Raw genomic sequence first — 12,794 nt, 5'->3', positions numbered from 1 at the left:
AAGCCGAGATGAGACCTACACCAAGGTGTCAGTGGAGATTCCCATCACAACAGAGAGAAACACAGACCTGACCAAACCTTTAGCACTGGAGTTTTTAACACTAACCAACAAACACATCTCTTCTACCACAACATGTTATGCAATCAGGAATAAGTGACCAGCAAGCACAGCTCCTCACTGGAAACCATCTTGTCGTGTTATTATCTTACCTTACGTTTCATCTCATCATCCTCTTCTACCCTGGCACCGCCAGCATCACTAAGGACAGGACTCAGAAGAGGAGATGAACCCTGGCCAGCTGTGTTCAAGTTCACCTGAAACGTCGGGTTCAAGCCCAGGGGATTCTTCAGCACGAGGGAAGAGAGCTGAGAATGGTCCACTGGGAGGCCTGGTGGGAAGAGAACAGGAAGATGGAGTGGAAAAGGAGAGAAAATGGTTTTGAAGATAGTTACTGTAAAGCATAATTGCAATCTCACATTATTAAAAAAGAAAAAAAGAAAATAAAGAAAGAAGGCATATACAGCCAAAAACGTAAGCCTGTATCTCAAAGCAAACCGAGTGTTCCCTGCAACCCAGCAGTTATCTGGCAGCACAATAAGGACAGACACCTTAACAAGCGTAAAGGTAAATTGCTTAGTGTCTCAACAAAATGCTTAAATCGACTGGATTTTGTTGAGTAGCACCAGGGTTTGCAACATGGGATTATACTGCAATAACAAGAACACAGGTTTTCATTTTTCTTTTTAAAAATCAGAATTACTTTTCACTCCAGCAAAAAGTTAGGACAAATTATTCTGCTACTCTCCACTCCAGAAGATAAAAGCTCATTAAAAATACATTCAGAAATCTCCAAAATTATACCAATGGGAGAGGAAAACACATAGCTACACAAAAAGGGACCATACAAGACATTTCATTCCTGGCTATTCTAAGTATTTGAACAGAATATTCTACTGATCGCAAAAGGAAAACCATTTTGCAGCACTATTAACTAGAGGGACACAATCCTCTTGCATGGCAAAACCTGTCTGAAGCAGAAGTAATATGTCCTGCTTTGCTTTTATTAATTGTCAGTATTTTTTATTCATTATTTCATTTGCAGACCCATTAGAGATTTCTGATACCTAAGGTATCATTACATTACAGAATTTAAGCCTCTGAACAGCAGTGTTCACAGTGAAAATAACTTTCAGGAAGATCTGCTGCTTTCTGGGACCAAATGAAGGCCACAGACACTCCAGTTACTCCCACAATGCCCTCAGAATTCCTACCTAACCTCACCTATGTCTTTTTTCCTATCTTCCCTGCAATAAACAGACAAGCTTTGTCAGATCAGGCAACTGAATGGATACCAAGCATTTCAGCACCTACAGCTTTCACTGCACTGCTCAAACACTCAGCCATGCTCACAACCCTCCCCAGCATGATTTTGTTACATGCCTGATGTGTGTTACCTGCCTGAACAAAACCCAGAAAAATCAACAGTGACGCAAAAAATGTCAACTCATCATTTCCCAGACTACCTAATAATCGTCCCAAAAGACTTTTAATAAAAAATAATTAACAATCAGCCCCTATGGCTCTCCAGTATCTCCTGACACAGAGACAGGGCATGTGTGCCAGAGAAGAAGGAGTTAGGAGCTGTTTGATTCCTTCCTGGCAGGAGTGGCTGCTGCTCTCTGGCTCAGGAAGCAAAACCACCACAAGGCGCCGGCAGCTTGACAATAGCGAGGGAGCCCGAGTGCATATTTTCACATTGACAAATGCAGGAAGCTAAACAGTGCTGCACTCAGTCACCTGGAAGAGATTCAGATCATTGAGGCGGAGGAGTTAACTATTAACATACTAGCCGAGCACAGCCATTCTAGACCAGATTTTTGTTTCTGCGTGAGCCTTTTCTTTGTTCCCACTGCTTTTAATATTACCACTGGAAAGCAACAATGTCTGGCATTTGTTTCACATCTGTGGGGACAGGAGTTTATTGGAAGTTTGCTTTTACATGCCAGGGATGCTGAAACAACAGCTTAAAAACAAAGCTACAAGCTTACAGGAGTGAGGAGCTTTAAATTCTTGGGAGTTTAACATGATGTTGCAGCATGTTCCAGAATTTGTAACTTGAATTGCTTCTGGACAAAAAGAATGTTCAGATACCAGGGGAGCAAAAGTGATAAAACTTGCTCCAAACTTTGCTGCCTGACTAGTTCAATCAGTTGTTCTCGTTTTTATTAGCTCTAATAGGAGAAGCTGGCCATTAAACTCATTTCAAACACTTGCTCATTTGTATCTGACAGCAAGAACCCTGTTGCCCAAAGCCAGAGTGATTTATGAAAATGAGAGGCACATGAAGCTCCTCAAGAAGCCTGAAACGACAACCAGCACCCAAGATGCCAAAGCACAGGGCTTCTCCTCCCCACAAGCCTACAGATGCAAGTGCTTCTCACTTCTTCAGAGACAAGAGTGTCCTTCCCCTGCTCACCAAGAGCTAGAGGAGGACACCCTGTAGCTTGATGTGTATTTCCTGAAGACAAAAGCAATAAAGAATTCAGGAAGGAGCTGTTACAGCTGCAACTTAAAGCTGTCAACTAAAAATAGCAAATTCTGCAAAGGACGTTTCCAAGATTAATGTGACTTCTGAAATCTATCTTTTCTAAAAAGGACTGCAAAATGTCAGGAGCAGATTAGGTTATCTTTCTGCTAACATTTGTTTAAGTGTTTGATAAAAACTCAATGTGATGGCATATCCTGGCAGATGACGTTACAATCATGTACTGAAATTTTCATCCTCATAATCCAACAGTATTTCTCCACTAGAGCAACAAGGGGGGGGAGCTCCCAGTCAAGCAGGTAAGATGTACAGCGATCCTCTATTCTCCGGGGAAAGGATGGCAAAGGAAGAATCCATGCAACAGTCAGAGCAGCCGTAGCCATTTCGATAGCTGTTCAATGTAGAAAACTTGTAGAAATATTGGTGCAAAGATGAAAACGCAGGCACCATTTCCTCTGACACCAAATCCTGGTGCACCGAGCTCTTCCCCACCCTGCAGGCACCAGCATCTTCCAGTATATTAAAATGGGCTATTCTTGAGAGGGACGTTTCCATGTTTCAACACACTGCATTCTTCAATCTAAATTCTATCTCTACACAGAAACCCAGATTTGAGTGCAAACCTTGACAAAAATCAAATGCAAGTACCGGTTCTGTAAGCTATATGATTGAATGCTTAAAACAATCCAAAGACAGAAAACAAAAATAGTATCCCAATAACAAAGAGCGTTACTAGATGTCCTAAAAGCTATGTGAAGTTCAAATGTTAGCAATTTCCTCCTGAGAAAGGTGTGCCTCTGGTTGATTCCCTTTAAAGCTGTAACTTTATTACTATATTGTTACTACTACTGCTTCAAAGAGATTACATTCTTTTTATGCTAAAGCAGTGGCTGATCGTAAGATGATGGGAGCCTGCCCAGAGTCCCCCATGCTGAACCCATCGCACACACAGACCAAATTATTATTTCTACAGTGCAAGCATTCTGGCAAGCTGATGTCACAGAATCACAGAGCCAAATACAACTGAAATTGTGGAATATCCTTTGTTTTCCTTATTTCAAAATATCACAACTGATACATTTTTCCCCTGCAAATCTCCTCTTTAAAATGATGAGGGATAGCTGGGAGTTAGAGAATTTTAAACAAACAATCAAAAACAATCTAAGAGCCTAAAAAATACCTAAAAGACTTCAAATTCAAAGATCTCCTTTTTTGTTATCCTCAAATGATCATATTAAACATTAAAATATTTCTATAGCACTTGGCATGTGCCCCAGTGAAACTGCATGTAGCTGTGAAGTCATACCTACATGTGCTACTGTAGGAGAGTCCAGTTTTACAGTTGTGTCAGGATCTGAAATGACCACCCTTTTGCCACCTTCCCCTCCCCATCCAGGCAAGAAAGAATATGTATCTGTTGTTATAAACTGCAGACTGTAAACTTTTATACTGTCACAGTGTGTATTTGGTCTGGCTGCAATGGGGAAAATTAACTCTATCTCAGGCAGACCCAATACAGCATTAAACAGAAATCTCTTGATGCTACAGTAACAGCTTTCATCTGCCTGGGCTCAAACTACAACTGCACAAACTTCTTTCTTTGCAGCATCACTGAAATGAATGGCCAGGGTTTCAACCTAAATTAATTCTCCACTACGAGAGTGGTGAGACACTGGCTCAGGTTGCCCAGAGAAGCTGTGGCTGCCCCATCCCTGGCAGTGTTCAAGGCCAGGTTGGACTCAGGGGCTTGGAGCAACCTGGTCTAGGGGAAGGTGTCCCTGCCCATGGCAGGGGGGTGGAACTGGGTGAGCTTTAAGGTCCCTTCCAACCCAAACCAGTCTGGGATTCTGTGATAAATCACTTATTTATGTTAGCTACAGATTTTCCTTAAGTCTATATAAAATTGGTTAAGTTTGCAACCAAAACCATTGAAGTTTATCACTCTATTACAGGGTTTGAATTTGATTGAACTTGCTATGTTCTAAAATGTCCTTATGTTCAAAATGAAGTCAGAGACAATTCTGACCAATAATTCCTCCTTGATGAAAAGCAAAGTTTTTAGAAGTTAAGTGTTTTCATTGTTTTATAACTCATGATAATTTAAAAAGCATAATAAAAATTGTCAATTCAAAGTAGTCCAGAAACCTGCTCTGTTCACTTAAGCAAGTACTACTGGCTTTTTTTAAGCAAATGTTTGCATGATTCAGGAAAAGAGGATTTACCCATACATTGGTCACAGACTCCTGAAGGAGAACTTTCAACCTAGATAACATGCAATTGCCTCCATACCTTATGCTTGTAACGAAAGACAAGCTTCCAATAAAACCAAATATATGGTCTAAGAGTCTGAGGGACATACCCAGTTTAAGAGATGTCTCCATAATAAACATAATTCTGATAATGAATTCTGAACTCCTAGTCCCCTTTGTATCCCAACCAAAAGGTCTGCACAAACCTACAATTTGAAAACCACACACCAGTATTTGCCCCAGCTGTGCTCTACTTTCAACAAAGGGGTACAGGAGGAAAACTGTCTGGAGAAATCTGTTAATAAAACTCTAAGATGCCTTGGCTAGAAGAACAAATATTTATTCTATTTCAAACACAAGGGTAATAAAAAAATAAAGCTAAAAAGCCCATGTTGTCATTTATATCAAAGTTGTCCTTATTTTATTGCATAAACAATTAAAATTATGAATTAGTACAAATCTGTAGGTTTATAACCGGCAATCTGAACAGACACAAAGAGAGTAAAAATCCCAACAAGTAATTCAATAAAACATTTATGGTATAAGAGATAAAGTCCAGGAGATCAAGAGATCAATTAAAAAATTCCAGCCCTCTGTTTTCTTAACGTAAGCCTTTCCTGAAAAGAGTAGCACCTATTTAACTGGAGAGTCACTCTAACCAAGGCACCTGTATGTACATGGTGATAAACGGGCATTTGGTTTCTTAGCAACCCGCAGGGCTGTCACAAGCCATGCTCTCAGCTGCCATTGAGCAATGGCACAGTATTGTGACCTTGCAAAATTGAGAGAAACATCTTCCCACAAAACAGGTTCAATTAAACATGCTCTAAATTTGAAACCTGAAAAGCTACAGCTCAACTGGTGGACTAATCCCACGAAAGCCCAAGATTAGATGACCAATATGTGGACTTTATGGTAGGTTTGGAACATTAAGTCTCCCCATATTCATATAGAGAATGTATATGTATATCCATACATATACACACAGCATTTGGGATAAGTGCAACATAAGATCTACTAAAAACTACAGGTAGTGACAGCTAGAGGACTACAATGAAAACTGTACTTTATACTCATTCATTCCATTAATACTGGATAATTATGGCTTAGAACTTTTTGCAAAATGACAATAATGGGAATGACTTACCGACAGGTTTGCACCAAAAAGCGTAAAATTAGAATGACTTTTATTAGTGTCTCCACAAAATCTTACCCTTATCAAGACTTGCAACTAAACAAAAACTACCACCACAAAAAAACCCACAAACAAAATCCCAACACCAAGGCAAAACCAAGCCACCAACAAAACAAAAGAAACCCCCAAAACAAACAAAAAAACCCCTTGAACAAAATCACCTATGACCACAATACAAATATACACAGGAAAAAAAAGAGATCAATATACTTGGTATTAACCAGCAACTCTGAAATTCACTGGAAATTAACATGAAAGTTGCGAGCAGATCAATAGATTGCCCTATTCCATCCTAAGATAAAATATGGTAAGTCTGGGAAAATATACAGCATGTATTACTTTAATAATGAATAAGTACTTTAAAATTACAAAGTCTACACGCCATAGGTAACACAGGCTAGTAAAGTTTACCCAAGTTTAACCGGGTGGTAGATAGTTCAGAGAATATTCTACGACCCATGTCTTGTGCAAATTAAGAGTTCCACTAACTGAGTACATGAAGATCAAAAATGTTCTGATGTAATGCTTTACATTTAATAAATGTGTTAGGCGTAGAATGGTTGTAAGTATACACATACAGGATTAGAAGTGCAGATTATATTACCCACTCAACACACACATTTCTCAGTGTCTTTTAGTCGCACTGCAACATGCCAAGTGCAAGAGAGCTAAACCCTAACTCATTTTGAAAAGCCACTAATATTGCCATGCTTTCTGTGGTTACATGTATTGCTAAAGTAGGAAAACAGAAGTGGAAGGATGGCAAACAGCAATGGCTCCAGCATGCTCCCTTCACTGAGCCACCACTGCAAGAGCCGGTGGATGCACAGTCTAGAGCAGGAGAACAAGCCTGGAAATCCTAGTGGCTGGCTGTACTGGAGAACCCCAGCACTAAAACCTGTACCTTGACCAGAAATATAGGTACCTATAAATGTCCCCCCCAGCCTCCCACAGATGGGGGCAGAAAGCAAACATGAAAGAACGTACCTGCAGAAGTGAGAGTGTCAGGGGGAAGAGAGGATGACCACTCACTTGCCATGGACAAGTGAAGGTTTGCACATAGGTTTTCATCTCCTCCTACCACAGAAATCAGTACCAGGAACTAGATTTTACTAATATCAACACCATGAAAAGAAAACAACACAAACCACAAGGAGTAACACTGAAAGCTATACAGTATGCTGGTACTTGGGACATAACCACACTGCCCCGAAGTTCTCTGATTCCCTTAGGCTACCCAAAGGCAAATGATACAGGCAGAGAACAGAATGCCGTTCCTTCTCTCACCTTCTCTGCCACCTCAGGAGACAGCTGGGGAATAAGAGGATGCCTGGCATGCCTCTGCTGCACTAAAAGAACTCACAATAGGTGCTCCAGCTCACTGTGAAGTACCAAGCCATCCCATTCCCTTAAAGGCAGGCTGGTTTTCTCTCCATCTCAATTGGAAAGCGAATCTGAACTTACCCTTTTGAGGAAACGATAAAGAACCTTTTCTCACAGCTTTCTTACTATAATAAAAACTGATTACAAACTATAGTCTCTCCCCTTTTGTGCCTGTGTGGGTAACCATGAATAAACCAGCAGAGCTAAACATGCAACTATATCCTCAGAAACCACACAGCTTTGAAAAATCAGAAAAGGCCAGAAAGAAACCACGACAACTACACGCTATCAATTAGCAACAGCAAAGATGATACAACTAACAGGCAGCAGCACTGAACTCTCACACAGCCTGGAAGTACACCATGGTGTGCAATCCCCGCAAAGGTATCAGCTTGTAGGTGCTGACCAGCATCGCCTTTGCACAAGCACCTTAAATCCAGGTATACAGAGGAGTCAGATGATGCGAAGAACCAGTGTTCCTGGTGACACTGTAACCAAAACCTTCATCTGGGCAGCTCTGTACATGTACATCCGCATCTGCGGATCCACGCATCTTGCTCTAAGATCAAGATCCTAGTCACTTCCATTCCTTTAGAAAATGAAAGGGGCATTAAGGCTCTTATTACCTTGTATTTCTTTAAAAAATCCCTGAGATTTAAAATTGCCAATAAAAGATCTGCAGAGTTGGAAAATACAAGAAGAAAATACTAAATATGCCTTTTCAAATTAACTGTGGTGTGAGAGAACGTATTGGCAAGCCTTCTCTTAGGATTGCTAAGCGTGTTTTTTTGAAAGTATAGGCAGCTTCTTCCTAAGATCTTTTGAAAATCTAGACAATTCAGTTGGATTTATTTCCGTACTAAACAATTCTAACACATTTAGAGAGGATGTTTGTGACTGAGACACAGAACATGAAATGGAGGCAAACATGGTTATACACAAATAGCTGAATCCTGATTCTTTTTCTAAGAGATCAAATACATTAACAGTCTTTCTCTAAATCTTTATCTACATACTTGTCCGTGACTCTACCACCTGTAAAAGAGTTTTCTAAGTTACACAATGTAGTTAGAAAAACAAAACAGAAAAATGACAGAAATCCGTTTGCAAACTCTTTTACAGGTGGTAGAGTCATGGACAAATATGTAGTTAGTTGTGGGAAGGAAATCCAACAAACCACTTAAAATATACTTAAAAGGTACCAGCTTTGGACACAACTGAAGACCTCCTCCAAGTGCCTATTTAGAAATGTCAAATTACACATCCACAGCATCACCTTCACAGCTATGAATAAAGCCACATGAAGAGCCAGAACACACATTCAACAGAAGAAAAAAAAAAAAAAAAGCCAAAAATAAAGTATAGCACTTAAACAAAAAAGAGCAATCAAACTGCTGTACATTCTTGTAGGTCCAAACTAACACTTTGTGCTAAATGTGCTTTGATTTTCCGTGCCACTGGCAAAGGGGACAAGTTTCCCTGTGGAACCACTCAAACACAGTAACCACAACATAAAAGTAAATGCTGTGAAGCATAATCATTCCTTGGTAAAAGCTAAACTGGAAAAAATGGGTGTCTGAAGGAGGTCTTACCTCCTCATGTTCTACCATTCACTGAGAGGAATTCTCTTGCAGTTATCAAGAAAGAATAGGATTTTTTCAATGTTTAAGAAGAATTAAGGTCTTTTAACAATATATCAAGACCACATTTAAGAGAACAGATACAAATAATATGGAGCACAGAGTTATGCTTGTAACTGAAAACTGCTTATTTTGTAGGTGTCCACTGTACTCATACTGCACTCTCTCTGCAAAGGACTGAAAACGGGGCAACAGGGAACCCCAGAACCAAGTGGTTGAAGGAGATGAGGCTTTCCATCAGAAGGTTTCAGCCGTGTGTTCTGTATTTCACGTTCTTGCTCATTCAAAAGCAAAGCACTGTAAAATATTGCTATTATGAGCTGAAGCTCAGAATTTCACCCCTCCAATCCATCAGGTTGGCAGGCAGGAAGGATGTTTCACAACTCTTACTGTTTCACCCCAATAAATGTTGCTAAATTAGATGTGACCAGTTCAGTAACTGTCTTTTCAATTACACTCTCAAACTTACAGATCAAGTCTCACATCAAGTCACCTAACTAAAAAAAGAAAATTATGAAAGCAGTGAAGCTCTGTTTTCTACAGCATTGGCTCCTCTTCACATCTCAACTGATCAGAAAGATCACGGTATTTTTCTGACTGTAGCCCAAATTTTAAAGAAAAAATTAAAGCTATCACTGGGTTTGCCACCACATGTCTTCCACAGATAAAGTACACTTTCACGAATTAATTTGTAAGCATTTTTATGCAGAGTGATTGAATAAAGAAAAAGAAGGTGAGACAAAACGCAATGGGGATTAACTTATTTTATAGTCTATGCATATACCTCCAAAATGCTGCAAAGCAGAAGGCTATTTGTTCGTTGCTAGACTGCTGAAGGCACTTTGAAGTCAGAAAATACAATGATTGTCTTCACAAGATGTTTTGGCAACTGCTATTTTCATTTGACTACATACACATTCCCTCTTCTAAACTACCACGTAGGTTATTTATTCTTCGAAGTATACCATAGACATGTTGCATAGGTTGATATTTTAAAACTTTCCTTCATAGTTGATTTGAAGATTGTCCTTTTTTCTTTTGATCGTGGAAATAAGCAAACAAATAAAAAAACCCCAAATGAGGACTTTCACTGCAGAGCAGGAAAACTGCTGACATATGGGATGCATCTGCCTGTTAAAAAGCATGTGCAAAAGTTGCTGTTGTATTTGAGTGTTGGAGGAACAGTATATTATTCCAGACTCTTACAGAATATTTGTAGTCAAAGAAGTCTTTCAATATACTGCAATCTGTGATGGCTACATATGCCAGCTGATGACACTACTCTGGAATCAGAGCGTTCTCATAAATGCAGTATTTTACAAACCTTGTAGCCTATCGTAACACATTCTGATGGCAGTGTGAGGCTTGTAAGGCAGCACCAAAGCTAGGATGCTTTGAGGGAAACTGAAAAGGTACATTAAAAAAAAAATAATTAAAAATCAACTACATTACGTGATTTAAAATCCAGCTACCAGATTAGGGTTTTCTTGCTTAAAGTGACTGACATCACACTCTTTTAACTTCTAAGCCTGAACAGCATAAAGGGATCCATCACAAAAATCAAGCATCAATCGACATGTGCCTTCTCTGTCCAGTCTTCTTGTGTGAGATTCTTTAAATTGTTCTGAAAGTCAAAAGCAAAGTTATCGCTGGTGGCTTGAGCAAAAGGGTTACTAAAGAAAAGGTTCACATCCAGTGGCGCAGCGGTTTCAGAGTCCCAGGAATCTGTGTCTGTGCTGCTGGAGTCTTCCGTGGTAGTAGGTGGACAGCTCAGCTGTTCCAGCTGGTCAATAATGTCTGTGAATTGAAAGGCTGAGCTGGACTCGGAGCGCACTGAGTAGGCAGGGAAGTTCACCATGGAGCTGGCCTCCGAGTGGTTCGCAGAGCTGTACGCGTGAACAGAGGATGCGCCGTTCAATGCCAAGTTATTGAGGGAGCTGCTCTCGGAGCGGTTGTTGACAAGTGAACTCGTTTCAGATGGGCTCAGGAGGCTTTGCATTCTGCTTGCTTGGGCCTTCACTTTGAACAGCTCCGAGGTATCCGATGGTCTCTCATTGCCGTTGAAATCACTCCCTTCTTCAAACTCAAACTCATCTTCCATATTCATATCTACTGCTTCGGTTGAGTACCTGTCAGGGCTCGACTGAGGAGAGAGTGTATTTTGCTGAAGGGCATCTGTAGTTAAGCCAGGTGACTCTGACACATGCTTAGAGAAATCAGAGCCCTTTAATTCTAAACCACTGTACACATAGGAAAATGCCTCAGAGCCACCAGCAAAAAAGGAAATTTCTGCTGGGTCATCATCAATAAATTCCTCTGACACCTGTAACTGTGAATTTGTCAATGTGAAAAGAGGGGCACCCCGACTGCCATGCTGATGCTCTTGTTCAGCGACAAAAACACCTGTGGTAAAGTCATCCTCATCATTGTCATTTTTACAAACAGCGACCCTGCTCTCCTTACTACTCCTCTCTATATCTAGATCTAAACAGTAACCATTTTCAACAACAGGACAAGCAGGGTTACAGTTTCCTGCAACACTACCAAACCCAACACCTTGGAGCATGGGAGATCCAGGCTGCTGCATCAGTTTCCTCCCAACTTCTTCTGCTGGTGCTGCAGTGTTCTTTTCTGGAATCCTTGTGTATGGTGCTCGGGGGTCTGAAGAGGAAGGGCTGGTTTCTGCAAAGATGGGCAGGACAGGAGTAGAAGTGGCCGATGAGTGAACTGAGTGGAAGGGGGCAGCTGCAGAGGCAGGAGACCCTGGGGTTCTCAAGCCCTCAATGAATGGGACACTCTAAGAAGAAAATTAGAAACACAACAGGAAAATATTTTTACAACACATAAAACTAAATGCAGCATCCAGTTCCTGATGCAGAAGGAATACATGCTTCAAAAGAGCTCATTTTACATTGCATACACAAACAGGTCCAGCAGTCCCAGTAAGAGGCAAGATCTTTTTTCTGGAATTCAGATAACTGGATGGAAGATTAAATCCATGTATTTTATAGTCTCTGCTGAAAAGCCATCCACAAGGGGAAGTAGCACAAAACAACAATGGCATAACCCTGTGATGCTTCCTTAACCTCTTGCATATAAAGCAAGTGCATTCAGTGAAACACTTGTTTCTTGCCATTGATTGTGGAAGGCATCTATACAATGAACTTGAGACTTCCACAGAAAGCAGTTAGATAGTACCTAGAAAGTATAACATTTTCTTGTCAGTTAAGCTGAACTCTGAAAAGGAAAATATTACTCTCTTTACACTCCACTGGCTACAACTATCGAAACTGATTACAACTATCAAAACTGATACTGCTCAAAAAAGAAGATAAACTGTGCATCAGGGACAAAGATCAAAGAGTGAAAGTAATTCCAGACAAACAGCTGACTCAGATCATCTCCTTCACTGTCATCTCAGAAAGCTGTTTGCCAGCTTCCATGACTGCAATATCAAGAGTGCTGCAGAAGTTACCTGTTTTGGCACGTCTGTGTTTGAAGCACGAGTGGACGCTCTGGCTTTGCTGTGCCTCCTGCAAAACACAGAACTTTCTGTGAGTATCCAAGACATGAACCAGCCTTCTCCCTTCCTCACTCAGCTACTTCCCTTCTGGTAGCCAACAGAAATGTCTCAAGCTATATTTTATCATGGTTTTTAAAATCTTGAACTAGTTATTAACCAGCCACAAGAGCTGCAAATTAAACAAAGCAAGAGTAAGAAACACAGAAAAAGGAATAAAGCAAGATCCAGATCATTCATACCACTGAAGAAGAACTTAAAA

The 12,794-nt window shown here is 40.4% G+C and overlaps 1 protein-coding gene across 1 annotated transcript in view; it reads right to left on the bottom strand.

The window, feature by feature from the left end:
* FARP2 (FERM, RhoGEF and pleckstrin domain protein 2) overlaps window positions 1-12,794 on the bottom strand; it is a 67,821-nt gene that overhangs the window by 15,845 nt on the left and 39,182 nt on the right. The window contains exons 11-14 of the mRNA XM_010023863.1: window positions 12,488-12,545; window positions 10,595-11,809; window positions 1,455-1,458; window positions 210-451 (exon numbers count right to left, since the gene is read on the bottom strand). Of these exons, the coding sequence (XP_010022165.1) occupies window positions 210-451; window positions 1,455-1,458; window positions 10,595-11,809; window positions 12,488-12,545 (1,519 nt within the window). The remainder of the gene's footprint in view (window positions 1-209; window positions 452-1,454; window positions 1,459-10,594; window positions 11,810-12,487; window positions 12,546-12,794) is intronic.

This window comes from Nestor notabilis, unplaced genomic scaffold (assembly GCF_000696875.1).
Source record: "Nestor notabilis isolate BGI_N333 unplaced genomic scaffold, ASM69687v1 scaffold521, whole genome shotgun sequence".
In the NCBI taxonomy this organism is placed as follows: domain Eukaryota; kingdom Metazoa; phylum Chordata; class Aves; order Psittaciformes; family Psittacidae; genus Nestor; species Nestor notabilis.
Note: the sequence above shows the minus strand (reverse complement) of the source record. Positions and strands in the feature narration are given on the sequence as shown.